Genomic DNA, 27,817 nt, shown 5'->3' with positions numbered 1-27,817 from the left:
CTTTTTAAAAAATATTGTTCATACAAAAATTAGCCGGGTGTGGTGGTGCACGCCTGTAGTCCCAGCTACTTGGGAGGCTGAGGCAGGAGAATCACTTGAACTTGGGAGGCAGAGGTTGCAGTGAGTCAAGATCACGCCACTGCACTCCAGCCTGGGCGACAGAGTGAGACGCCATCTCAAAAAAAAAAAAAAAAGTATTTTTCATAACTCCCCATCTATTCTAATAGTATTTTTTTTTTCAGCCTCTTGATAGGAGTGGGATAGATATCACAGATTTTCAGGCCAAAAGACAAAAGGTAAAACTTCTTTAGCATTTAGTTATTTAAACTGTCTACAATTTTGTTGTGTTTAAAGTTCACAAGTATACAAATTGGATTTAGTTTAGACATTAGGGAACATGTTTGAAAAATAATATTCTTTTTTTTTTTTTTGAGTCTTAGTCTCGCTCTGTCATCCAGACTGGTGTGCAGTGGTGCCATCTTGACTCACTGTGACCTGTGGCTCCCAGGTTCAAGCGATTCTCGTGCCCCAGCCTCCCTAGTAACTGAGATTACAGGCATGTGCCATCATGCCCTGCTCATTTTTGTATTTTTAGTAGAGATAGGGTTTCACCGTTTTGGCTAGACTGGTCTCAAACTCCTGAGCTCAGGTGATCTGCCTGCCGTGGCCTCCCAAAGTGCTGGGACTAAGGTGTGAGCCACTGTGCCTGACCCTGAAAAATAGTATTCTTCTACTTGGACATTTTACTCTCTTCTGCAGGCCTCAGGACAATATTGTATATATAGTAGATACTCATCCAATTTTTTTTTGGGCTATTCAGCATTTCCATCTTCAGGATCTTGACAGACTTTATGGCTTACTGTTACCTTTTGATAAATAAAAATAGGAGTGATCGGCCAGGTGCGGTGGCTTACGCCTGTAATCCTAGCACTTTGGGAGGCCCAGGCCAGTGGATCACTTGAGGTCAGGAGTTCAAAACCAGCCTGGACAACATGGTGAAACCCTGTCTCTACTAAAAATACAAAAAAAAATTAGCCAGGTGTGGCGGTGCGCACCTGTAATCTCAGCTACTCCGGAGGCTGAGGCAGGAGAATCACTTGAACCCGGGAGGTGGAGGGTGCAGTGAGCCGAGGTCGCGCCACTGCACTCCAGCCTGGGAGACAAAGTGAGACTCTATCTCAAAAAAAAAAAAAAAAAAAAAGTTCAGTGAACTAAAGTCCTCACTGCACATCATCATCTTTGTATACTTTCCTCATTAACCAAAATTTTGTGAAATCTATTGTGTGTAGTAGAATTTCAATTAGGCAGATCTCTCATCAGCCAAACAAAATACTGTTTCAAGATAGTGGAACTGATAAAGTTGATCATTATATCTTGCTGCCCTTTTAATATATCCTATTTGCTTAAAATTAACTTTGGCGGTTACTGTGGGAAAAAAAATACAATGTTTGGGTTAAAGAGGTATCTTTTGTTAGTTTATTTATAGCTGGTTAAGCATCCTTCAGGGAAAACAGACTGTTGGATTTTTCTTTCTTTTCTTTTCTTTTTGAGGCAGCGTCTCGCTCTGTCACCCAGGCTGGAGTGTGCAGTGGCACAGTCTCAGCTCACTGCAACCTCCACCTCCAGGGCTCAAGCAATTCTCCTGCCTCAGCCTCGCAGGTAGCTGGGACTACAGGCGCCTATCACCATGCCTGGCCGATTTTTTGTATTTTTAGTAGAGATGGGGTTTCACCGTATTAGCCAGGGTAGTCTTGATCTCTTGACCTCGTGATCCGCCCGCCTTGGCCTCCCAAAGTGCTGGGATTACAGGTGTGAGCCACCGTGCCTGGCCTGGATTTTTCTTTTGAAAGCATTTCTTGCAATACCAAGTTCCTCAAAAGTAATTATTTAAATTATAATTGTATGAATTAATTGCAGTGACTAAGATATTGATAAATTATTATCTGTAATGAAATTCTGATGCAAAGAAAGCTAATATTGAACTTTTTATTGGAAGAGTGTTGCTTCTCAATTTTTGGAATTACCTAGACATTTGGAATTAGGCAAGAAGGAATCTATTAGTAGTTTCTATGATGGGCTTAATTTAAGCTACTAGCTTTTCTCAACCCCTCATTTATATCAGGTTATTTTATAATAAGAGGTGAAATTTTAAAATTATGTCATAATGTAAGTTCTTATCAATAACAGTTTTACTAATGGTTGAGTATCATATCCATAAAAGTTTATTAACGGGTGCTAAGAAATAAAAAGCCAGAATACGGTATCATAGCCCATGTTTCACAGATGTTATCAGAACAGTCTACAAAATAGACTCTCTTATTGAGTTGTATGTAAGGTCACATTTGCGAAGAGGTTTTAGGGAAGAGTTAGTAACCATACAGAGGCTTTGCCCTGGAAACCAATGTTGTTCACAGCTGCTGCTGAATGAAAGGACCTTATTCATAGGATTACAGTCTTTGGACAGAGTTAGAAGCTTTTGGCTTTATAGTGGTTTTATACCAACAGGATTTTTACTATGTTTCAGTTTAGCAAAGGACTGTTAACAAAACAGTTGGTGTACTTACATAATAAATTGAGTTCATTTTACAGTTTGGAAGTCTTAACAGTGATTTACCATTTAGACTTACATTGTAAGATTTTTGGTTTGGTATGGTATTTAAATAACAATGGGGGAAATAACTTGGAGTGGGATTCGGTCACATTTTTGGGAGTTAAAATATTTTCATAGCTAGTTTTTTTGTTTGTTTTGGGAGACTGACTCTTGCTCTGTCTCCCAGGCTGGAGTGCGGTGGCACAATCTTGGCCCATTGAAAGCTCTGCCTCCAGGTTCAAACGATTCTCCTGCCTCAGCCTCCTGAATAGCCAGGATTACAGGCACATACCACCACGCCTGGCTAATTTTTACATTTTTAGTAGAGACGTTTTCACCATGTTGGCCAGGCTGGCCTCAAACTCCTGACCTCAAATGATCCACCTGCTTCGGCCTCCCACATTGCTGGGATTACAGGTGTGAGCCACCACGCCTGGCCCATAGCTAGTTTTAAAATATCTTATTTGCAGCTCAAAAAATATGGACAGTAATTCAGGGAAAATGTGACAAAAGTACATTTTAGTTCATGCATTTAAAATTCACTCTGGGCCAGGCGCAGTGGCTCATGCCTGTAATCCCAGCACTCTTTGAGAGGCTGAGGCAGAAGGATTGCTTGAGCCCAGAAGTTTGAGATCAGCCTGGGCAACACAGCAAGACCTAGTCTCCATTAAAAAAAAAAAAAAAAAGCCAGGTGAGTTGCCTCATGTCTGTAATCTCAGCACTTTGGGAGGTTGAGGCAGGCAGATTGCTTGAGCCCAGGAGTTTGAGACCAGCCTGAGCAACATGGCGATACCCTGTCTCTACAAAAAAAACCCAAAAAAATTAGCCGGGTGTGGTGGCGCACGCCTGTCTACACAGGAGGCTGTGGTGGGAGGATCACCCAGGTCTCACCTACAGTGAGCCGTGGTCTGGGTGACAGAGCAGGAGTCCATCTCTTAAAAAAAAAAAAAAAAAACTGTAAAAGGTTTGATCTGTAGTGCTGTTTTGAATATAGTTCCATTTTGTATGCATGCATGTGTGTGAAAAGTCATTAAGTCTGGAATGAAATATAGTGTATCCGTGAAGCCATTTTAGAATTATATGTGTGTATATTTATGTACATAGGTATATGAATACATACCTTAGGTTCCATTATTATCAGTTTTTCCTCTTATTTGTTTGTATCTACTGTATATTTCTCTGGGAAATACTCATGGTCTTTAGGTCACATTAGCTATTGTCAAAATTTAGATATGAATCATTGATTTATATGAAAATAAATGTTTTTGATTTCTGTTTACCTGTAAGGTGGATTCTCAATATCCTCCTGTTCAGAGACTTATGACCCCAAAGCCAGTTTCCATAGCAACAAATCGAAGTGTTTATTTTAAACCATCTCTGACTCCTTCTGGTGAATTCAGGAAGACCAATCAAAGAATAGATAAAAAGTGCAGTGTGAGTATATGTATATTTCTACCAGTCTTTGAATATTGATTAGAATAAGTAAGACTAAATAATGTAAAATATAACTACCATTGTATTCTAGCAACTGTATAACACATAAAGGTTGTGAATTAGCGATGATTATGAATTGGTATGCTTTTAAAATAGCTGTCACCTTGATCAAATCTTTTTTTTTTTTTTTTTTTTTTTGAGACGGAGTCTCACTCTGTCGCCAGGGGTGGAATGCAATGGCATGGTCTCAGCTCACTGCAACCTCTGCCTCCCGGGTTCAAGTGATTCTCCTGCTTCAGCCCTCCGAGTAGCTGGGACTACAGGCATGTGCCACCTCACCCAGCTAATTTTTGTATTTTTAGTAGAGACAGGGTTTCACTATGTTGGCCAGGCTGGTCTCGAACTCCTGACCTCAAGTGACCCACCTGCCTTGGCCTCCCAAAGTGCTGGGATTACAGATGTGAGCCACCGCGCCTGGCCGCTACCTTGGTCAGATCTTAAGTTAGTGTTGACTAGTAAACTCTAGCATGTACTCATTGTTTAGGTTACATAATTTTGCCGGATTTGCTTTATCTGTTTCTTTCATGTGGTGGTGTTGAACTATCTGAAAGTAAATTTCAGACATTATCTTTTGAACCCTAAGTACTTTGATATGCATCTCCTAAGTACTTTGTCCTATATTATCCCATCTAAGAAAATTAATTGTAATTCCTTAAAATTATCTAATATCCAGTCCATATTGAAATGTTTTTCATAATTGCTTTTTTGAACCAGGACTTGAGCAAGGTTCAGATACTGCTTTTGGTTTTGTTTTTCCAGACCTCAAACCCTCACCCTGGCCACATTGGTTTCTGTTTCTTGAGATAATTTACGTATCATACAATTCTCCTATTTAAAGTTTTCAATTCAGTGGTTTTAGCATGTTTGGAAAACACTTTATAAATAAACTGGTGTCTGTGAGTTGTTCAACTGTTAAGCCATCATAATGGTAAATTTTAGAACATTTGTATTACCATCTCTCCCACCCTTTGAAAATCTCATACCCATACCCATCAGTAGCCACTTAGCATAATGTTTTCAAGGTTCATTCACGTCGTAGTATGTATCAGTACTTCATTTTTTCCCTTTTTATGGCTGAATAATATTTCATTGTAAGGAATACTAGATTTTGTAGATATTTCGTTGTATGGATATACTAGATTTTGTTTTATCCATTAATCACTTGAAGGACATTGGGGTTGTTTTTACTTTTTGGCTATAATGAATAATGCTCCTGTCAACATTTATGTATAAGTGTTTTGTGTGTGTGTGTGTGTGTGGACATGTTTTTATTTCTCTTGGGTTTATACCTAGAAATAGAATTGCTGGATCATAGGTTTTTGAAGAGACCAGGCCAGTTGTCTTATAAAATGTCCCATAATCTGGGTTTGTCTGGTTTTTTGTGTCATTTAACTTGTGTTTATTTTGTTTACTTAACACCTTATTGTTTATGCCTTTACGTATATTTTATCTCATTTCTAACAACTCAATTTATTGAAAACCTTGAAACTTAGAAAGATTAGTACAGTGATTTGCCATGTATTTCTTTATGTTGATTCACCACTCATTAACATTTTGTCATATTTGCTTTATCTCCTTCCATACATTAAAATTTTGAAAAATATTTTGAACATAGTGTGATCATGGTGGCTCATGCCTATAATCCCAGTGCTTTGAGAGGCTCAGGCAGAAGGATCGCTTGAGGCCAGGAATTCAAGACTAGCCCAGGCACCATAGCAAGACCTTATCTCTAGAAGAAATAAAAAAATTAGCCAGATGTGGTGGTGCATGTCTGTAATCCTAGCAAGGCAGGAGGTTGCGGTAGGAGGATCACGTGAGAGCCCAGGAGTTCGAGGCTAAAGTGAACTGTGATAGCACCACTGCACTCCAGCTTGGGTGAGAGAGTAAGACCCTGACTCAAAAAAAAAAAAAAATATATATATATATATATATATATATATATATATATATATTTGTGTGTGTGTGTGTGTGTATTTTTTTCTTTTTAGCATAATATTGGACTTCTACAGATTTGCAAGAAAAATTTCATGAACTTCACATTTTACTACATTTGCTCTATCTTTTTCTCTGTTCTTATTAACAAGGAGTTCTCTTACATAATGCATAGCAGTGGTCAAACCCAGAAACTTAACATTGGCACAACACTGTAATCTACAGATTCTATTTACATGTTGTCACTTGGCCCAAAAGAAAAAATTCTAACATCATGTCTTGCATGTAGTTGTCATGTCTCTTCATCTCCGTTAGTCTAGAACAGTTCCTTTTGTTTTTTGTTCTTGTTGTTTTGTGTTTCACAATATTGATAATTTTGAAGTATAGAAGCCAGTTATTTTGTAGAATGTTCTGCAGTTTTATGATTGTCTGATGTTTCCTCATGATTAGATTTCAGTTACCTACTTTTGGCAGTGAAGACCATTGAGGGAGTGTGCTGAGCTGTTCTCACTGTTCAGAAGGCACAGGCTACCAGTTTGTCCCATTCCTGGCAGTGTGGTTATTACATAAAGTGGTGTCTGTGAGGATTCTCTACTATAAAATTACTATTTTACCTTTCGTAATGAATAAGTATTTTGTGGGAAGGAAAATTCCCAATTATATTCTTTTCAGCCACTAGTGTTAGCATTATTGATGATTCTTGCCTGTATCTTTTTGAGCACTTAATTGGTTTTTGACATTATAAGATAATTCAGGCTCATCACATGCATTTCCTGCCCCAGCCCTGTAATCAGCCATTTTTCCAAGAAGTCTTGATTCCTTTCAGTGGAAGTATTAATTCTTTAAGTTGTAGGGAGCTATTTCGAAAGGAATATCTTTGTATATTTGGTTGCACAATTAACAGGACAAAAAGAGGGATAAGTAAAGTAATTTTGTGGTTAGGTTAGTGAGTGTATTGTCTATATACTACCATTTTGTTAAAATAATGATTGTGCTCACTGACATTTTTCATATATATAATCTCACTGTAACTCTTGGTTACCATTCAGAAGGCAGGGTGTAATTTCAAATTTCAGGATTCATTAACTAAAAAGCCATCAAATTCCTGATTCTAAATATTAAAATTAATAGGAAGCAAGGTGGTACTAAGAAAATTACAACAAATAAGCAAACGTAAATATGTGTGTATTTCCCCTGCAGACTGGATATGAAAAAAATATGACACCCGGACAAAATAGAGAACAACGAGAAAGGTACTGTCATTTCTTATACAGCTATACTTCTTTATATTTAACTTGTAAGGTCTGTATTTAATTTACATGTACCTTTTTGAAGATTAAAATCAAAGAACAGAAACTTTATATAAAGAAATCTAAGATTTTAGAATCACGTTCAGCTGTATATTTTTTTTACTTGTTAGCAGTTCTAGTTAACAAGTTATGGACCACAATAATATATCAGTTGTTTTAATTTTCTTTTTATTTGCCAGTGGCTTTTCATATCCAAATTTCAGTTTGCCTGCAGCCAATGGTTTATCTTCTGGAGTAGGTGGTGGAGGTGGCAAGATGAGACGAGAAAGAACACGCTTTGTTGCTTCTAAACCTCTGGAGGAGGAGGTAGGGTTGTATACTCATATACTCTTGAGGTTTATTTAAAAAGCATTGGTGTGGTGGTGGTAAGGGGAGACCTGTAGGGTTGGGGTTCGAAGAGACCCAGAGCAAAATTAATCTGCCATTGAATCAGTTCTTTCAAAATGTATGCTGAAAACCTAATCTAGTACCTTAAATTTCATGGGTATCATAGAACAAAACAAAACTACCCATACTTTTTCAAATAAGGGAATTGCAATTGAAATTATTTGACCCTTGGTATTACTGTATAGTTTTGTCTGTTTGTAAAACATACGTAAATAAGTTCATAAATAGGATTAATACTATACGTATTCTTCTTTTTTTAAGATACAGTCTTGCTCTGTCGCTCAGGCTGGAGTGCAGTGGTGCAGTCTCGGCTCAGTGCAACCTCTGCCTCCTGGGTTCAAGCAATTCCTGTGCCTCAGTCACGCAAGTAGCTGGGACTATAGGCATTTGCCACCACACCTGGCTAATTTTTGTATTTTTAGTAGAGATGGGGTTTCACCATGTTGGCCAGGCTGGGTCGAACACCTGATGTCAAGTGATCCACCTGCCTCGGCCTTGCAAAGTGCTGGGATTACAGGCGAGAGCCACCGTGCCCTGCCTGTCTTCTTCTTGCTTGCCTGTTTCTCCTTTTTTGATGTTGTGTTGTGAAAGGTAACTGTAAGTTTTTTAATTTCACTGCTTATATATTTATCCAGTTTGAAGATTTACCATAATCCATTCTGCCATCAGGATACATTTTGGTAGATTTCTAATACACATTAAAGTGAATATGCACTTTTCTGTCTGCACACGTGCAGTATTTTCTCTAGAGTATTTATCTAGGAATGGAATTGTTGGATTATAGGGGATGATCCACATCTTCTGCTGTATTAGATGTTGCCATGTTTTCTCTTCAAGATAGTTTTGCAGTTCAACATTTCCACCATATGACAATAGATAGATCTTGGGGCATCCTTTTGTGTGTTTTTTGGACATTTGAGTTTTCTCTTGATCCATTTTTTTCCTATGGGGTTATTTCCTATGAAGATATATATATATATAATTTCTTATATGTATATTAAGAAATATGTATGTATATGTATATATAACTTATTATTAGAAAGAGTTCTCTATATATTCTGACCATAAATGTTTGGAAAAGATAGGGACAGATTTAAGATTGGTTACATTAACCTTTCTGTCTATATATTGCTCTTTTTTTCTAACTACTTTAAGTTGAATGCAAGTCTCATTTTAGTTGTATTATAAATGCATTTCAGCCTAGCTTAACCATTTGAGTTTTGATACATAGTCCTTGCATTTGTCATTTGTTTCAATTAAAATTTCACCAGTGACTCCCTCATTGACCAATGAGTTTTAAGAGTATATTTTTAGCTTTTTAAACATGCTTTTCCTATTTATGTTGACAGAAACAAAATCATGTTTTGGTTGAAGTTGTTGGATGTCTTAGATTTCTTCATGCCTATTGGTATTTTGCTCTGCAGGTTTGGAGTGTGATGCCTTGCTTCCTTTTAACTCTGCTTTTCCTAGTTAGCAGTACTATAGCTCACCAGAATTATGACCTCCTTGGCAGTTTTCACTTTCTGCCATGTAAATTGACTTGTAATGACATTTGGGATTATGTTAGTAGACTTGGCTCCATTGCTGGTCTGGAGGCTCTGTCTTTCCTTTAGTCTCTGTTTCTCACTCTACTAGAGTGTTGTGAAGGGAGGGAATCTATTACTATATATCATTATCTGAAAAGGAAATACCTTGAATGCCATTGATCATACAAACAGTATATAAATTCTGTAGGTTTTGTAGCAAACCAATTTTCTTTTGTCATTAAAGCTCTTTATTAATTATATTTAAGAAATGGGTTGGCGGCTGGGCACGGTGGCTCATGCCTGTAATCCCAGCACTTTGGGAGGCCAAGGCGGGTGGATCACGAGGTCAAGAGATCGAGACCATCCTGGCCAACATGATGAAACCCCGTCTTTACTAAAAATACAAAAATTAGCTGGGTGTGATAGCGTATGTTTGTAGTCCCAGCTACTCGGGAGGCTGAGGCAGGAGAATCACTTGAACCCTGGAGGTGGAGGTTGCAGTGAGCCAAGATTGCACCAGTGTACTCCAGCCTGGCAACAGAGCGAGACTTTGTCTCAAAAACAAAACAAAAACAAAAGAAATGGGCTGTCTTACCTTGTGTAAATAAGGAATTTATTAGGTTGGTACAAAAGTAATTGGGGTTTTGGACCATGAATTTTAAATCATTATTTAACTAGGCTCAAACACATCTTTATTGAACAAAACAGGAACCATTACAATCAACACATTTTTGCCAACGAGAAATAAATTTGCTTATTCCTATAGCACAAAAATCTGTGCTTTGGGATTCGACAAGCTCTTGGAAAGCATTTTCTGCATCCCGCTGTTGCAGAAGTGTTTTCCCTGCAAAAAGTTTTCGAGATGCTTGAAGAAGTGATAGTCAGTTGGCGAGAGGTCAGGTGAATATGGCAGATGAGGCAAAACTTTGTAGCCCAATTCCTTCAACTTTTGAAGCGTTGGTTGTGCAGTGTGCCATTGGGTGTTGTTGTGGAGAAGAAGTAGGCCCTTTCAGTTGACCAATGCCAGCTGCAGACATTGCAGTTTTTGGTGCATCTCATTGATTTGCTGAGCAGACTTCTCAGATGTAGTGGTTTCGCTGGGATTCTGAAAGCTGTAGTGGATTAGACCGGCAGCAGACCACCAGACAGTGACCATGGCCTTTTTTTTTGGTGCAAGTTTGGCTTTGGAAAGTGCTTTGAAGCTTCTTCTTGGTTAACCACTGAGCTGGTCGTAACCGGTTATCGTATAAAATCCACTTTTTGTCCCATGTCTCAATCTGAGAAATGGTTTGTTGTTGCATAGAATAGGAGAAGACGACACTTCAAAACAATTTTTTAAATTTTCACTCAGCTTGTGAGACACCCACTTATTGAGCTTTTTCACCTTTCCAATTTTCTTCAAATGGTGAATGACCATAGAATGGCTAACGTTGAGTTCTTTGGCAACTTCTTGTGTAGTTTAAGAGGATCAGCTTTGATGATTGCTCTCAATTGGTCCTTGTCAACTTCCAGTGACTGGTTATTGTCAACTTCCAGTGGCTGGCCATTATGCTTCTCATCTTCAAGGCTCTCGTCTCCTTTGCAAACTTTGTTTTTTGTTGTTATTGTGTGCTTCTTTGGGTGTTTTGTTTTGTTTTGTTTTGTTTCTGTTTTGAGACAGTCTTGCTCTGTGGCCCAGGCTGGAGTGCAGTAGCATGATCTCAGCTCACTGCAGCCTCTGCCTCTTGGGTTCAAGCTATTTTCGTGCCTCAGCCTCCCAAGTAACTGTGATTACAGGCATGTGCCACAGGCCCAGCTAATTTTTTGTATTTTTAGCGGAGACAGGGTTTCACCATCTTGACCAGGCTGGTCTTGAACTCCCGACAAGTGATCCGCCTGCCTCAGCCTCCCAGAGTGCTGGGATTATAGGCGTGAGCCATCATGCCCAGCCTCCTTTGCAAAACTTCTTGAACCACCACTGCACTGTATGTTCATTAGCAGTTCTGGGCCAAATGTGTTGTTGATGTTGGCAAGTTGTCTTTGCTGCTTTACAACCCATTTTGAACTCGAATAAGAAAATCGCTCGAACTTGCCTTTTGTCTAACATCATTTCCACAGTCTAAAATAAATAATATAAAATAAATAGCAAGTAGTAAGTCATCAGCCAAAAAACATAAAGCAAGAAATTTGCATTAAAATGATGCATAATGTAACCACATTTAAGAATGTATTCCAGTTATCAAGTGGCAAATTGTTATAATGCAAAACTGCAATTACATTTGCACCAACCTAATATCTGATTCATATACCATGAGCTTATTTTTTTGACAAGTTTTTACATTTCCTGGTAAAATCTGTAGCATGTTTTGTGAAGTTTATCTCTGTATGAGGAAAATACAGCTTGGCTTTATTTGCCAGATGATGCATTGTATAGATACTGCTCATTTCCCTTACTGCCTGATGAGCACAGAAGCCAATACCATGGCACCAGGTTTTGTTTTGTTTTTTTTGAGACAGGGTCTCACTCTATTTGTTGCCCAGGCTGGAGTGCACGATCTTGGCTCATGGCACCCTCCACCTCCTGAGTTCAAGTGATTCTCATGTCTCAGCCTCCCAAGTAGCTGGGATTACAGGCATGCACCACCAAGGCTGGCTATTTTTTTTTTATTTTTTTATTTTAGTAGAGACGGGGTTTTGCCATATTGTCCAGGCTGGTCTCGAATTCCTGGCCTTAAGTGATCCCCACCCGCCTTGCTTCCCAAAGTGCTGGGATTACAGGTGTGAGTCACTGTGCCTAGCCAGAAAATAATTTTTAGTGTACCGGACAAATAAGAGCAAAATATTATTAATATTAATAAACTGTTCAATACAGCAAAGTCACACCAAACATGTATCTGCAAGACAGCCAAAACTAAGCTATAGATAATCAACCTGAGCTTCAGCCTAAGATCTCAGAACTTTTATTTTTAAAAACTGAAGCTGAAGGTGAAGCCATGCTCCAAAGAATTAAAGAAATCAGTGGCTAACAGGTATTCTTGAACTTACAAGATGGCAGATAAGAAACAGCTTGCTAAAGCCCTCTCCACTTGTAAGATAACAAAACTGACTGAAATTGGCTGGAACTAATATGACCAACTAGAGTCTGTGGAGACTGAGCTTGCTGACATCACAGCCCAAATTTCCACATTTCATTCTAACTACTCCAGAATTTGCACATGTGGCCCATGAAGAGACAACTGTGCATGTCCAAGGACTTTTCAGACTTCCTCTTTCCTTCCCCAGAATCTACCCCCTAAACCTTTCCTAATAAACATATACTACCTTAAGGCCAATTTGCGGGGAGACAGATTTGAGCTGCACTCCTGTCTTCCTTGTTGGTTATCTAAGTAAAGCTTTCCTTTCTTCAAAAACCTGGTGCCAGCTAAGTTTGGAGGTTCGCTTGAGCCCAGGAGTTTGAGATTAGCCTGAGCAACATGGCAAAACCCCACGTGTGCAAAAAAATAACAAAAATTAACCAGGCATGGTGGTTAGCGCCTGTGGTCCCAGCTACCAGGGAGGCTGAAGTGGGAGGATCACCCCAGCTGGGGAGACTCTGTAACAAATAAAAAAAACTCCTCTTCACTCATGTCTGTATCACCTCCTCCCCTCTTTGGGCCTCTTCTCTTCATTCTGGCCAACTGCCAATTTTGTGTCACAGGATTCTTCACCCAGTCCTTCCCATCACTGGCTCTGTTCCACCCTGAAGTTATAATGTCCACATTTCTGAGGAAAGAGGTACTAATGTGATGTTGGCCCCAAACTTTCTGCCCACCTTGTGGTTTGTTTGTTTATTTATTTATTTGTCAGAGTCTTGCTGTGTCTCCCAGGGTGGAGTGCAGTGGCGCAATCTCGGCTCACTGCAACCTCCACCTCCTGAGTTCAAGCAATTCTCCTGCCTCAGCCTCCTGAGTAGCTGGGATTACAAGCGTATGCCACCATGCCCAGCTAAATTTTGTGGTGTTAGTAGAGATGGGGTTTCACCATATTGGCCAGGCTGGTCTCAAACTCCTGACCTCAAGAGATCCACCCACCTTGGCCTCCCAAAGGGCTGGGATTGCAAGGGTGAACCACTGCGCCCAGCCCCACCTTGTGTTTTATATCTATATAGAATAGGTTTGGATACACAATTCTATAGTTGTTTTGAATGCAGTGCTGCTTGTTTGTATCAGAAGTCAGATATGTTCAGACCACAAATTGTTTCTTTGTTCAGTTATAATTAGTGGGAATTTTTGGTAAAAAATTAAAAGATTGGCTGGTCACGGTGGCTCACACCTGTAATCCCAGTACTTTGGGAAGGCTGAGGCCGGCAGATCACCTGAGGTCAGGAGTTCGAGACCAGCCTGGCCAACATGGTGAAACCCCGTCTCTACTAAAAATACAAAAATTAGCCGGGTGTGATGGCGGGCACATGTAATCCCAGCTACTCGGGAAGCTGAGGCAGAAGAATCGCTTGAACCTGGGAGGGGGAGGTTGCAGTGAGCTGAGATCGTACCACTGCACTCCTGCCTGGGTGACAGATTGAGACTTTGTCTAAAAAAAAAAAAAAGTAATAATAAGATTAAAGTTATTTTTGTGGGGGCGGCATTTTCATGGGCCTTTGGAAGAGTGACATGGAAGAGATTTAGTTTTAATGAAATGTAAACACATTATGCTAACTGATTTCAGATAGTGTTGCTATTTAGCAGGAATGGATGTATTCTGATCCATTAAATTCAGGTTAATAGAACTCTATATGTAAAATTACCCATTTGGAATGATCTTTTACCTTTCACCTTATCCTGGATTCTAAAATGTGCAAGGATTGTAGTCATTAAATATATTGGCCTTTTGCTTTTACTGTCCTACCAATCAATCCATGAGTTTTTTTGTGTGTGTTATTAAAAAGCTCATTGATACAAAACATGTAGCAGTATACAAAACATGTAGCACTATATAAGAAGACTTGAGTTTGGAGAGACTTAATTGCTTGCTCTTGTCTTGTATAATCCTGCCACTTACTAGCTGGGTGACCTTGGTCAAATTAACCTCTTGTGTACCTCCTCAGTTTTTTTATCTGTAAAATGGAAATAAGAATAAATATTGTGTTCATGTCTGTAAGATTTCTGCCACTTAATAGCTGTATGGTATTATGCCATATATCTCCCTGCCTTACTTTCTTCATATGTAACTATAGTATCTACCTCATATGAGATAACCCATGTAAGGATATTACAAAGGTATTAGATAGTGAATTGTGAAATGTGTGTTCTACTTGAGATGTCTCTAAGCATCAAGTTAGCAGAATTCTTGGCTTTTTTTTCCTCTTAGTTTAGTGGGACCCACTTATGATCTACTAAGTCAAAATTTGGGGGAGTAGAAATCAAATGATAGAATTGGTTCAAGGTCAGCTGGGCGCTGTGGTTCATGCCTGTAATCCCAGCACTTTCGGAGGCCGAGGTGGGCGGATCACGAGGTCAGGAATTCGAGACCAGCCTGGCCAACATGGTGAAACCCTGTCTGTACTAAAAATACAAAAATTAGCTGGGCGTAGTGGCAGGCGCCTGTAGTCCCAGATACTTGGGAGGCTGAGGCAGGAGAATCGGTTGAAACCAGAAGGCGGAGGTTGCAGTGAGCCAAGATCGCACCACTGCAGTCTGGCCCGGGCAACAAGATCGAAACTCCGTCTCAAAAAAAAAAAAAACAAAACAAACAAACAAACAAACAAAAAATTGGTTCAAGGTCAGTAATATAAGGAACCAGTGTGGACAAGTGTGTGCCTTAAGGAGTTGACATGAGAGAGTAGATTATATAGTTGATGTTTTTAGGGTTCTATGCTGGAGGTTGGACAGAGAAGAGAAGCTTCCCTACAAAAATAGCCAGATGCATCTTTTGTTTGTTCCTCCTCCCTCAGTTGATTATGACAAATTTCAAACATGAAATGTTGAAAGAACTGTGCAGTGTATACACACAGTAGCAGTTAGATTCCAACATTTTGTGTTACATTTGCTTTATCAAAAAAGAAAAATTTACCTGTCCATCTTTTTTTATTTTTTGGTGCATTTTAAAGATAGTTGAAGACATTAGTACCCTTCACCCCCAAATACGTCAGCATACATAGCATGAAGTAGAGTTAAATATTTGTTGTTCTTTTTAACATAGCAAAATTGACATATAGTGAAATGTTAAATTCTTAGGTGTGCCATTTAATAAATTTGACAAATGCTTACATCTGTGTAATGCAAGCCCCTATCAAGAGATTGAATATTTCTATCATCCTAGAAATTTCAGTTGTCCTCCTTGTCAGTCAGTTGCCGTCACCTTCTACCCCAGAGGCAATCACTGTTCTCATTTTTGCCACCATGTATTGGTTTCACTTGTTCTGCAACTTCATATAGTTACTCACTATGTATCCTTTTGTCCCTGGCTATTGTGAGTAAAGCTACTAGGAACATTCTTGTTCAGGTCTTTTTGTAAATAAATTTATTTCTCTGGGGTAAATACCTGGAAGAAGAGGTACTAAGTTGTATGTTTAACTTTCTAAGGAGCCGTCATACTGTTTTCTAAAGTGTGCCATTTTATATCCCTCTTAGCAGTGTATGAACATTTTATTTAGTTTGTATCCTTACCAATAGTTGATAGTCATCTTTTAAATTTTAGTCATTCTGGTTTGTGTGTGGTGGTATCTCACTGTAATTTTAATTTGCATTTCCTTGATGACTAATAGTATTGTGTTCTTTTTTATGTGCTCATTGGCCATTTGTGTATCTTTTTTTGTGAGGTGTCTGTTGAGTTCTTTTTTTGAGATGGAGTCTCGCTCTGTCGCCCAGGCTGGAGTGCAGTGGCACGATCTTGGCTCACTGCAGCCTCCGCCTCCCAAGTTCAAGCAACTCTCCCATGTCAGCCTCCCAAGTAGCTGGGATTACAGGCAGACACTGCCATGCCTGGCTAATTTTTTATATTTCATTAGAGACAGGGTTTCACCATGTTGCCCAGGCTGGTCTCAAACTCCTGAGCTAAGGCAGTCCACCTGCCTCGGCCTACCAAATGCTAGACTGGAGTACAATGGCGTGGTCTCAGCTCACTGCAACCTCCGCCTCGTGGGTTCAAGTGATTCTCCTACCTCAGTCTCCCTAGTAGCTGGGATTACAGGTGAGCGCCACCACGCCCAGCTAATTTTTTTTTCGTATTTTTAGTAGAGATGGGTTTCACCATGTTGGTCAGGCTGGTCTCGAACTCCTGACCTTAGGTGATCCACCTGCCTTGGCCTCCCAAAGTGCTGGGATTACAGGCCATGAGCCACCGCACCCAGCCAGTTGTCTTCTTACTGAGTTTTAGGAGGTCTTTATAAATTTTGGACCTAGGTACTTTGTCAGATACATTTCTTAACAAATGTTTTTTTCCCAGTCTTGCTTGCCTATTCATTTTCTTAATGATATCTTTTGATTGGCAGATGTTCTAAATTTTATGAAGACTGGATTTTTTTTCTAATATTTTTATTCTTCTTTGTGTCCTAAGAAAATTTTGCCTATCCCCAGGCTACAAAGATAGTTTCCTGTGCTTGCTTCTAGAAGCATTGTAATTTTGCTTTTATAGTTTTTCTAATTTCTTTTGATTTTTGTATTTGACCCATGGATTATTTAGAAATGTATTGAATTTCCTAATATTTGGGGGGGAGGGTATTGATTTCTAATATAATTTCATTGTGATTAGAAAAAGATTGAGATTATGACTTCAGTGTTTTGAAATGTATTGAGACTTGTTTTATAGTTCACTGTATGGTCTGCTTGATAATTCTTAAAGAAAATATATTCTGTAGTTGTTGGGTATAGTGATCTGTAGAAGTAAGCTGATAGTATTAGATCTTTGTTCTTATTCATTTTTCATGGGGAGGGAGGGTATGGTTTAGCCTGTTAAATTATTGAGAGATGGGGGTTAAAATTGCCAACTTTTATTTGGTGAATTTGTCTTATCCCCTTGGTTATTTATTTATTTATTTATTTTTGAGATGAGATGTCACTCTGTCACCCAGGCTGGAGTGCAGTGGCGTGGCCACCTGAGCCTCCCAAGTAGCTGGGACCACAGGCATGTGCCATCATACCTCGCCAATTTTTAAAATTATTTGTAGAGACAAGGTCTCACCGTATTGCCCAAGCTGATCTCGAGCTCCTGCGCTCAAGCGATCATCCCATCTTGGCCTCTCAAAGTGCTGAGATTACAGGTATGTGCTACCATGCCTAACCTCAATTTTTGTTTCATGTATTTTGAGGCCCTCATGAGAGCATACACTTTACATTTATTCTATGGCTCCATAGTGATTTGTCCTTTTAATATTATTAAGTGTCCTTTTAAAAAAAAACTTCTGGAAATATTTTTTGTCTTGAAATCTACTTTGGTATTAATACAGCCACTCTTACTGGAATACGCCTTCTTATGCTTAGTAGTTTCAGGGCATATCTTTTTCCATTCATATACTTTGAGCCTGTCCATATTTATATTTAAAGTAGGTCTCAGGTAAACAACATATAACTGAGTTTTGCCTTTCTGTCCATTTTCTGTCTTTTAATTGGAACACCAAATCCATTTATAGTTAATATAATTTTTGATATGGTTGGAATGAGGGCTATCATTCATCCACTGTTTTCTGTTGTTTCTTTTGAAAGCTGCCATTTGGGGGTTAAGGGAATATTTATTATTTAATTATTTAATATTTGTTATTATAATTCTGTTTTTATTGGTTTTGTTTTTGTTTTTTGAGATGGGTTCTTGCTGTCACCCAGGATGGAGTGCAGTGGCACAGTCATGGCCCACTACAGCCTCGAACTCCTGGACTCAGGCCATTCTCCCACCTCAGCCTCCCAGGTACTGGGACTACAGGCATGCCACTGCACCTGGCTAGTTTTTTGTTTGTTTAGTTTTTATAGAGACGGGGATCTCGCTGTGTTGCCCAGACTGGTCTCGAACTCTTGGCCTCAAGCTGTCCTGCCTCGGCCTCCCAAAGTGCTAGGATTACAAGTCATTTTAATTTATTTGTTAGATTTTTAACTCTCCCTCTTTTGCACTATTTAGTGGTTTCTCTTGGGATTTCTGTGTCTTCCATAATGTTTTTCAGATTACTTTATGTTACGTTCATACCACATCCTGTAAAAATAACAAGATTGCAGCTGTGTAGTTAGATTTACTACCTGTCTTCCCTGGCATTTATGCTGTACTTACTTGTATTACATCTGGAGAGGCTGTAAATTCAATGTGTACTTTTTGCTTTGTATAGTTAAATATATTTTAAGGAAATTAAGAGAAAAAAGTTTTTGTTTGCTCACATGTTCCTCATGTCTTTCTGAAATCTGAATTTCCATTTGGTAACATTTCCTTTCAGCCTGAAGAACTTGTAGAGCAGGTTGTATAGAAGTAGATTCTTAGTTTTATCTGGAAGTGCCTTTATTTTGCTTTGGGCTTTTGGATCAATTTTATTGAGCTGTGATTTATTTACAGTAAACTGCATCCATTTGAAGTATTCAAATTATTTTAGCTGGCAATGGACTTCTCTGAACTCACTCTGTCTCCCCTGTGGTAGGCAGCAGCTGAAACTTTTTAGTTTTATTTGGCAGCTTGGAGTCTGCCTTACAGCTGTGTAGTTTACAGGTCCACCAGAGACTCGGGTGGCTTATATGTAGACTTTGAGGTTCCCTTTCTGTGGCTCTTCATTTCTGCATCTCACCTCCTTTTCTGGCTGATTGTTCAGTTAACAGGTTTGCTGTTTTCTCTCAGAACTTCAGGTATTCAGTGGCAGCAACTCATGAAGAGAACAGGAAGCTTACTCAGTGCCCTTCCCATTTTCCAAGTGTCCTCTCCCATCCAGTTTCTTCTTGCTTTTGGTTGCTCTTGTGCCTTCAGATGATTGTTTCTTTATACTTTTTTCCAGAGTTTATAATTATCATATATCTAAACGTTTATCAGGTAGAAGCTACTCTGCCTTTAGCAGAAGTGGAACTCATTTTGTTTGTTCTTTATCTAGGGATCATTGGAGACTTAGGGTGCTCTTTGTTCAGTTGGGTTAAAAATCAAAGTGGCTCTCCAGACTCCTCAGTACTGACAGTTACTAAATGCTTGTTTCACATGCCAAGACCATATAGTGCTCCCCCTCACCCCCTTATCTGCAAGGGATATGTTCCAAGAATCCCAGGGCATACCTGAAACTGCAGATAATATTGAACCCTGTATATACTGTGCTTTTTCTTATACATACATATCTATGATGAAATTTAATTTATAAGTAGGCACAGTCAGAGATTAACAACAATAAAATAGAACAATTATAACACTATAATGTAATAAAGGTTATATGAATGTAGTCTCTTTCTCTCTCAAAATATCTTATTGTATATAATATCTTTGGATCATGGTTGACCATGGGTCAGGGAAACTGGAAATTGAAACCATGGATAAGGTAGGCTACTATATGTAACTTTATGTTTCATATTAGTACAACAACTATAGTATATCGTAAGAATTACTATTTTTTTCCCCTCAGTTTTACCAATTAGGAAATTGGTACAGAAGGCAGTTAGGTTCCCAAAGTCAAATGGCTGGTTGGTGGCACAGCTGGGATTAAAAATCTTGTTTAGTTTTTCTGATTGAAGAACCCACAATGTTAACACTACATGGTACCATCTTCTTACTGTATACTTTCATGCTGAAAATAAGTAGAGATAAAAGAATGATGTGAAAGATGAAATATATCATGCAACATGTTATGTTTTAGGAAATGGAAGTTCCAGTATTACCGAAAATCTCTCTACCGATCACCAGTTCTTCACTGCCTACCTTTAATTTTAGTTCCCCTGAGATCACAACTTCCTCTCCATCACCCATCAATTCGTCTCAATCATTAACAAACAAGGTACAAAACCATTATATAAATACAGGTGACATTTGTTCTTTCTTAATTCTTTATTTTAAAACCTATATTATAAACAGTGTTTAATTTTCATTATAGAAATTAATAACATAGTAAACAGAAATGGAAATGCTGTTTTGCTTTTTTAAAAAAATGTACAAATATCTTGGATACATTATAATGGAGTGTTCCTCAACTCTTATGCAATACCATAGAGAAGGATATTCTTGTAATTTTGTTTCCAAATAATGTTTCCAGTAAGATGCTTTTTGGATAGGAGTGCACTCAATGTTTCATGTTTTTACTTCTCAGCTAGGCTTAACATCTTTTAATGTGCTCCTGAGTTTTTTTTTTTTTGAGATGGTGTCTCACTGTATTGCCGAGGCTAGAGAGCAGTGGTGCAATCACAGCTCATTGCAGCTTCCATCTCCTGGGCTCAAGTGATCCTCCCACCTCAGCCTCCTGAGTAGCTGGGACTACAGGTGTACACCACCACACCCAGCTAATTAAAAAAAAAATTTTTTTTTAATATTTATTTATTTTTTCAGCTTGAGTCTCGCCCTGTCACCCAGGCTGGAGTGCAGTGGCACAATCTTGGCTCACTGCAACCTCCACCTCCTGGGTTTCAAGTGATTATCCTGCCTCAGCCTCCTGAGTAGCTGGGATTACAGGTACGCACCACCATGCCTGGCTAATTTTTGTATTTTTAGTAGAGACAGGGTTTCACCATGTTGGTTAGGCTGATCTTGAACTCCTGACTTCAGGTGATCCGCCTGCCTTGGAGTGCTAGGATTACAAGCGTGAGCCCCCACTCCTGGCCAAAAAATATTTTTATGGGTGAGGTCTTGCTGTGTTACCCAGGCTGGTCTTGAAATCTTGCGTTCAAGCAATTCCCTCTGTCATGGCTTCCCAAAGTGCTGGGATCACAGGTGTGAGGCACTGTGCCTGGCCTGCTCCTGAAATTTTAATGCTTGCTTTCTTGCTTTCACTTCTTCTGAACATATTCTTATAGATGTTACTTTACTTTTTTATACAAATATCCGCCTCTAAGATTGTGTGTACTCCTTAGAGGAAGCCACATTTTATAACACTTATAGTTCTGTGTTTTTCAGAACTTAAAGTGAGATTTTTAAATTTAAAAGGAAAAAATACTTAGTGTCTTTGGAATAATCAGTTTGCCTAATGTCTTTTATTGTCACTTTATTTTTCTAAAAAGCTCTTTTTGTATCATTTCTTAATAATTTGGAAAACCAGGTACAAATGACCTCTCCGAGCAGCACTGGCAGTCCCATGTTTAAATTTTCATCTCCAATCGTAAAATCTACTGAGGCAAATGTACTACCTCCATCATCTGTAAGTAACAAGCAAGGAATAGTATATATTTACTGATTTCAAAGCCATGTTATATTTTTATCAAATCTAAGATGCCACTGGTGGTGAGAAACACTGTTATTTTTCTTCCAACTTAAAAAATACTCTCTGTAAAAAACTTTTGAACAATCATGTATTCTTCACTACATAATGTACATATGTATGCATATTCATTTTCTTCTGTACCATTTGAAAGTTAAAATGCAAACAACTGGATTTCCTTAATTCTTCTCCATGTGTCCCTTAAGAAAAAGGACATTCCTTTTGCATCCCCACAATACAGCTATCATACCCAAGAAATTTGACATGATATAATGACGACATGGTCCATATTCAGATTTCCCCATTATCCCCAGACTGTCCTTTAATTGCTGTTTTATTTCTGTTGGTCCTAGAGCCAATTAAAGACTAGGACCTAATCAACTACATGATATTGCATTTAGTTAAAACATGTGTCTTGATTTACCTTTAATCTAGAAAAGTTCTGGGCATTTTTTTCTTTCATGATTGAAAAGTGAATGTTTGGGGTAAGAATAACACGTAGTTTAATATTCAAATTGCCCCAGATTTGGCATGTTTATATTATTTTAATATGTCATTTTCTAGTTTTGACTGTGTCCTTGTCTTCTGACACAAGTAGATGTTATAGATCAAATGTAATTTCCTTGCCACATGCTGAAATCCATCAGTTGCCCCAGAAGTGTCATACTTTTTATTAGAAAATGGCATTTGAGGCCAGGCATGGTGGCTCATGCCTGTAATCCCAGCACTTTGGGAGGCCGAGGCAGGTGGATCACTTGAGGTCAAGAGTTCGAGACCAGCCTGACCAACATAGTGGAACCTCGTCTCTACTAAAAAAAAAAAAAAGAAAATACAGAATTAGCCAGGCATGGTGGTGCACGCCTATAATCCCAACTACTCAGGAGGCTGAGACAGGAGAATTGTTTGAACCTGGGAGGTAGAGGTTGCAGTGAGCCGAGATTGTGCCATTGCACTCCAGCCCAGGCAACAAGAGTGAAACTCCACCTCAAAACAAAAAAAAAAAAGAAAGAAAATGACATTCAGAAATTGGAACTGGGCATTAGGAACACACCATCATTATTTTATATACTGTTTTGAAAGAAAAAGTGCCTGAGAAATTTAAAATGCTGCCTGTTAAACTGTGACATTGCCATTCAATATAAGAATCTCACTTTTAGAGATAGTGAAATATTATAAACTATATCTTAAAATAGGTGAAAGTATGTTTTTGACTTGGGATAAAAATAACCTCTATATTTGGGCCGGGCGCGGTGGCTCACGCCTGTAATCCCAGCACTTTGGGAGGCCGAGGTGGGCGGATCACAAGGTCAGTAGATCGAGACCATCCTGGCTAACACGGTGAAACCCCATCTCTACTAAAATACAAAAAATTAGCTGGGTGTGGTGGCGAGTTCCTGTAGTCCCAGCTGCTCGGGAGGCCGAGGCAGGAGAATGGCGTGAACCCGGGAGGCGGAGGTTGCAGTGAGCCAGGATTGTGCCACTGCACTCCAGCCTGGGCAACAGAGTAAGACTCCGTCTCAGGGGAATAAAAAAGCTCTATATTTGATACTTATTGAAAACTAAGTATAAGGATATTCTTTCTCTTTACAGATTGGATTTACATTTAGTGTGCCTGTTGCAAAAACAGCAGAACTTTCTGGTTCTAGTAGTACTTTAGAACCAATTATAAGTAGTTCAGGTAAGTAAAAATTTCTTACATTTTAACATAAAAACAATTGCATACAGTAGATTAGTATTTCAGCTTCTTTCACCTTTGGTAATTCTTATAAATGCCTTCATTTGGATGAAATTAGCTCTGAAAAGCAAGCAGGCACTATTATTTAATCTTTTTGACGGTGCTTTTTATTAATTATCTTTAGAGATACTTAGCTCCTTAAATGGAAGTGTCAGTTTGGTTTTGAGAGAGCTAGGCATGGTAGCAAATTTATCCACTATCTTTGTTTAGTCAAAACAAGGTGACAAGTTAGTTATAAAGCAAGTCTCATTATAAGAAATTTATAGGTTGTCTACATTATAGTTGTAGTAGATTTTATTTCTAGTTTTTACCTTTCAGTTCACAAGCATTTTTATGTATAAAGGTTATGCAGGCCCATGTAGATTGTGATACATAATTTCTGAACCGAAGAAATCAGCATCATTGAAGGAAGGAGGCCATGGGTCATTCCTGTAAACCCAGCAGTTTGGGAGGCTGTGGTGGGAGGATTGCTCGAGGCCAAAAGCTCAAGACGATCCTAGGCAGCTCAGTGAGACTCATCCCTACCGAAAAAAAAAAAAAAAAAGAAAAAGAAATAACCAGGTGGTGGTGTGAGCCTGTAGTCCCAGCTACCTGGGATGCTGAAGTGGGAGAATTGCTTGAGCCCAGGAAGTCAAGGCTGCAGTGAGCTATGATTGCACTACCACACTACAGCTGGCTGACAGAGCAAGACCCTATCTCAAAAAAAAAGAAAAAGAAAGAAATGAATGAATAATCAGAGAATTAAAACGTAGAATTCTTCTTCTTTTTTTTTTTTTTTTTTTTTTGAGACAGAGTCTCGCTCTGTTGCCCAGGCTGGAGTGCAATGGCACGGTCTTGGCTCACTGCAACCTCTGCCTCCCGAGTTCAAACGATTTCTCCTGCCAGTAGCTTGGATTACAGGTGCCTGCCACCCTGCTGGCTACTTTTTTTTTTTTCTTTTAATTGTGAGACGGAGCCTTGTTGTGTCCTCCAGGTTGGAGTACAGTGGCGTAATCTTGGCTCACTGCAACCTCCGCCTCCCAGGTTCATGCCATTCTCCTCCTCAACCTCCCGAGTAGCTGGGACCACAGGCGCCTGCCACCACACCTGGCTAATTTTTTTGTATTTTTAATAGAGACAGGGTTTCAACATGTTAGCTCGGATGGTCTCGATCTCCTAACTTCGTGATCCACCTGCCTCGGCCTCCCAAAGTGCTGGGATTACAGGCGTGAGCCACCGCGCCCTGCCCCTGGCTAATTTTTTGTATTTTTAGTAGAGAGGTGTTTCACCACGTTTGGCCAGGCTGGTCAGGAACTCCTGTCCTCAGGTGATCTGCCCGCCTTGGCCTCCCAAAGTATTGGGATTACAGACGTGAGCCACTGTGCCCGGCCAAATTTGTTTTTTTATAATGGTGGTTTTCTTTTAAGTGTTTGGGAAAATCAGAAACACCTGAGCTGAGTTACTCAGGTCAAGAATTTTGAGCAAGGGCATTTTACCCAAGAAATATAAACACAAAGCTCAAGGGCACAGGAACAAGAGAAAAAGCATGACACGCTTTAGAATTGCAAACAATTTGTCATGAGGTTGGAGAGGTAGCTTTAAATCCTAAAAGTTCTGGAATGCTATGCTAATGAATTGGATTTTATTCTGACTGCATTAGGGAGATGTTAAATGATTTTTACTTGGGGGTGAGATGGATGTGAGTATAGTGATAGCAGTGTGGTGAGTGCTAGTGTGGGTTGGAGTGGCATGTTAGAGGCTGAAACATGAGTTGGGAGATATTACCTTATCGAAAAGCGTTTCTTCAATGATCTTCTGAGTTTGGGAATTTTTAAAAACTAGATCCTCAAAAGATAGATTAAAAAATAAAAAGAGTCAGGACATAGAAGCTAAAGAAATATCTTTGGCTTTGAATGGTCTTGAAGATAAGAGGCCAGATTATGGAAGTGGCCCAAACTAAGAATTTGACTGGTATGTTTGCAACCTTATCTTTTTTTTTAAATTGGCTAACACAGCCTTACGTAATAGAAATTAATAAGGAATTTCCATTGTGTTTCCTGTCACAAAAGTTTTTTTTCTTTAATGTTAACTATTAATTCAAGAGGATTAAACCTCTTCAAATTACCAATTTCATGACTTATTACGAGGAAAGGCATTAAAATGTTTCCCACTATTTGCTAATGTTTTACTAATGATAACTGAATAATTAACAATTTGTTACAACAACTTTGTTTCATTATATCTCAGGAAGTTACCCAGATTTTTAAGGAGTCGGTTATGAGTGGCCTATTTAGAGTTGTGTGTTCTCACTTTGACACCGTTGGTTCTCACCACTTCTATCATTTAAAAAAGCTAATTGAAAATGTGGAAGTCATGATTACTTTGTGACAGGAGCTAAGTTTTCCATTGTCTCCTTTTCCCATCTTTTTGAGCATACTTTAGGGAATCCTAACATTTTACCGTAAATTACTAAAAGCAATTTAACTTTCATTATAAAGGAAGATAGAATGTGATTAAATTATAAGTTTTCTTTGTTTTGGCATAGTTGTAAGAGTGGTGGTTATTTTTGGTGGGGATGGTTGGGGGGGGGGTGTTGCACATTCTGTCACCCAGGCTGGAGTGCAGTTGCACAATCTCAGCTCACTGCAACCTCCATCTCCTGGGTTCAAGCGATTCTTGTGCCTCAGCCTCCCGAGTAGCTGTGATTACAGGCACCTGCCACCATGCCTGGCTAATTTTTGTATTTTTAGTAGAGAAGGGGTTTCTTCATGTTGCCAGGCTGGTCTTGAACTCCTGACCTCAGGTGATCTGGCCGCCTAGGCGTCTCAAAGTGCTGGGATTACAGGTGTGAGCCACTGCATCCGGCCTATATTTTTGTTACTGTGATGAAGTTGACATGATACAGCCATTTTAAAGGGAATAATTCAGTGGCCTTTAGTACCTTGACAGTGTTGTGCAGCCACCACTTTTTATCTAGTTCCAAAACATTTATCACCCTCACCAGGAAACCCCTGTCCATTAAAAAGTTGCTCCCCGTTCTGCCTTCCCCCTAGCTAACTGTCAACTTGTGTTCTGTCTCTATGGATTGACTTATTCTGAATATGTCATGTAAGTAGAATCATACAATGTGGCTTCGTACAGCTGAGTTCTTTCACTTAGCACAGTGGTTTCAAGGTTCTTATGTCTCAATACTTCATTCCTTTTATGGCTGAATAATATTCCATTGTATTGATGTGCCACAGTTTATTTTTGTTCATCCATTAATGGACATTTGGTCTGTTTCCACCATTTGGCTATTGTGAATAGTGCTGCTGTGAACATATGTGTATGTGTGTTTGTTTGAGTACTGGTTTCAGTGCTTTTTCATATGTGCCTAGGAGTGGAATTGATGGGTCAGATGGTAGTTCTGTATTAAACTTTTTGAAGAATCACTAAACTGTTTTCCACAGTAGTTGAACCATGTCACATTACCACTAGCAGTATACAACTTCACTAACACTTAGTATTTTCTCTTTTTTGACTATAGCAATCCTAGTGGATGTAAAGTAATACTTTGTTGTAGTTTTGATTTGCATTTCCCTAATGCAAATGATGTTGCATTTTTTTCAGGTGCTTATTGTCCATTTAAATATCTTAGGGAGGAATGCCTTTCACGTCCTTTACCCATTGAACAGTTTGTCTTTTTGTTACTGAGTTATAAGAGTTCTTAGTCTGGACACTAGACCCTTACCAGATACGTGATTTGCAGATATTTTTTCCCATTTATAGATTGTCTTTTCACTTTCTTGATAATTTCCTTGAATGGACAGAGGTATTTAATTTTGATGAAGTCCATTTTTTTCTTCTGTTGCTGTGCTTTTCGTGTCATATCTAAGAATACATTGCCAAATCCATGGTCTTGAAGCTATACTCCCTAGGTTTTCTTCTAAGAGTTTTATGGTGTTTATGTCATATTTAGGATATTGATCCATTTTGAATTTTTGTTTATTGTGTGAGGTAGGGAAAGGTTTTTTTCAAAAGTACTTTACTACTACTTTTTAAATTGGCAAACACTTAAAAAGAAAAACTTGGTTATTAGTATATTTCATTATGGAAAACTTGATTCTCAGAAGTAGAATTGTAGACTGAATCCCCATATACTATTTAGGCAGCTTCAACTTTTACCATTTTGACCCATCTTGTTTCTTTTTCTTTCTATTTTTTTTCTGAGACGGAGTCTCGCTCTGTCGCCCAAGCTGGAGTGCAGTTGTGCAAGCTCGTTTCACTGCAAGCTCCACCTCTCAGGTTCACTCCATTCTGCCTCAGCCTCCTGAGCAGCTGGGACTACAGGCGCCTGCCACCACGCCCGGCTAATTTGTTTTGTATTTTTAGTAGAGACGGGGTTTCACCATGTTAGCCTGGGTGGTCTCGATCTCCTGACCTCGTGATCTGCCTGCCTCGGCCTCCCAGAATGCTGGGATTACAGGCGTAAGCCACCGCTGCCTGGCCTGTTTGTTTGTTTGTTTGTTTGTTTTTGAGACAGAGTCTCGCTCTGTCACCAGGCTGGAGTACAGTGGCACG

The 27,817-nt window shown here is 39.1% G+C and overlaps 1 protein-coding gene across 11 annotated transcripts in view; it reads left to right on the top strand.

The window, feature by feature from the left end:
- The window catches only part of NUP153 (nucleoporin 153), a 92,293-nt gene that overhangs the window by 39,047 nt on the left and 25,429 nt on the right, over nt 1-27,817 (top strand). For 3 of the 11 annotated variants that reach the window (XM_054685613.2, XM_054685615.2, XM_054685614.2), the window contains 7 exons: nt 3,878-4,024; nt 7,217-7,269; nt 7,506-7,632; nt 17,362-17,454; nt 19,996-20,133; nt 21,385-21,483; nt 23,134-23,221. In XM_054685613.2, the coding sequence (XP_054541588.1) occupies nt 3,878-4,024; nt 7,217-7,269; nt 7,506-7,632; nt 17,362-17,454; nt 19,996-20,133; nt 21,385-21,483; nt 23,134-23,221 (745 nt within the window). Of the gene's footprint in view, nt 1-242; nt 297-3,877; nt 4,025-7,216; nt 7,270-7,505; nt 7,633-17,361; nt 17,455-19,995; nt 20,134-21,384; nt 21,484-23,133; nt 23,222-27,817 lie in introns of all 11 variants that reach the window. The other 8 variants (XM_009450561.5, XM_063812802.1, XM_009450562.5 and 5 more) reach the window with 6 other exon arrangements.

Source organism: Pan troglodytes, chromosome 5 (assembly GCF_028858775.2).
Source record: "Pan troglodytes isolate AG18354 chromosome 5, NHGRI_mPanTro3-v2.0_pri, whole genome shotgun sequence".
Classification (NCBI taxonomy): domain Eukaryota; kingdom Metazoa; phylum Chordata; class Mammalia; order Primates; family Hominidae; genus Pan; species Pan troglodytes.
The sequence above is the reverse complement of the archived record's forward strand: the minus strand, read 5'-3'. Positions and strand labels throughout refer to the sequence as shown.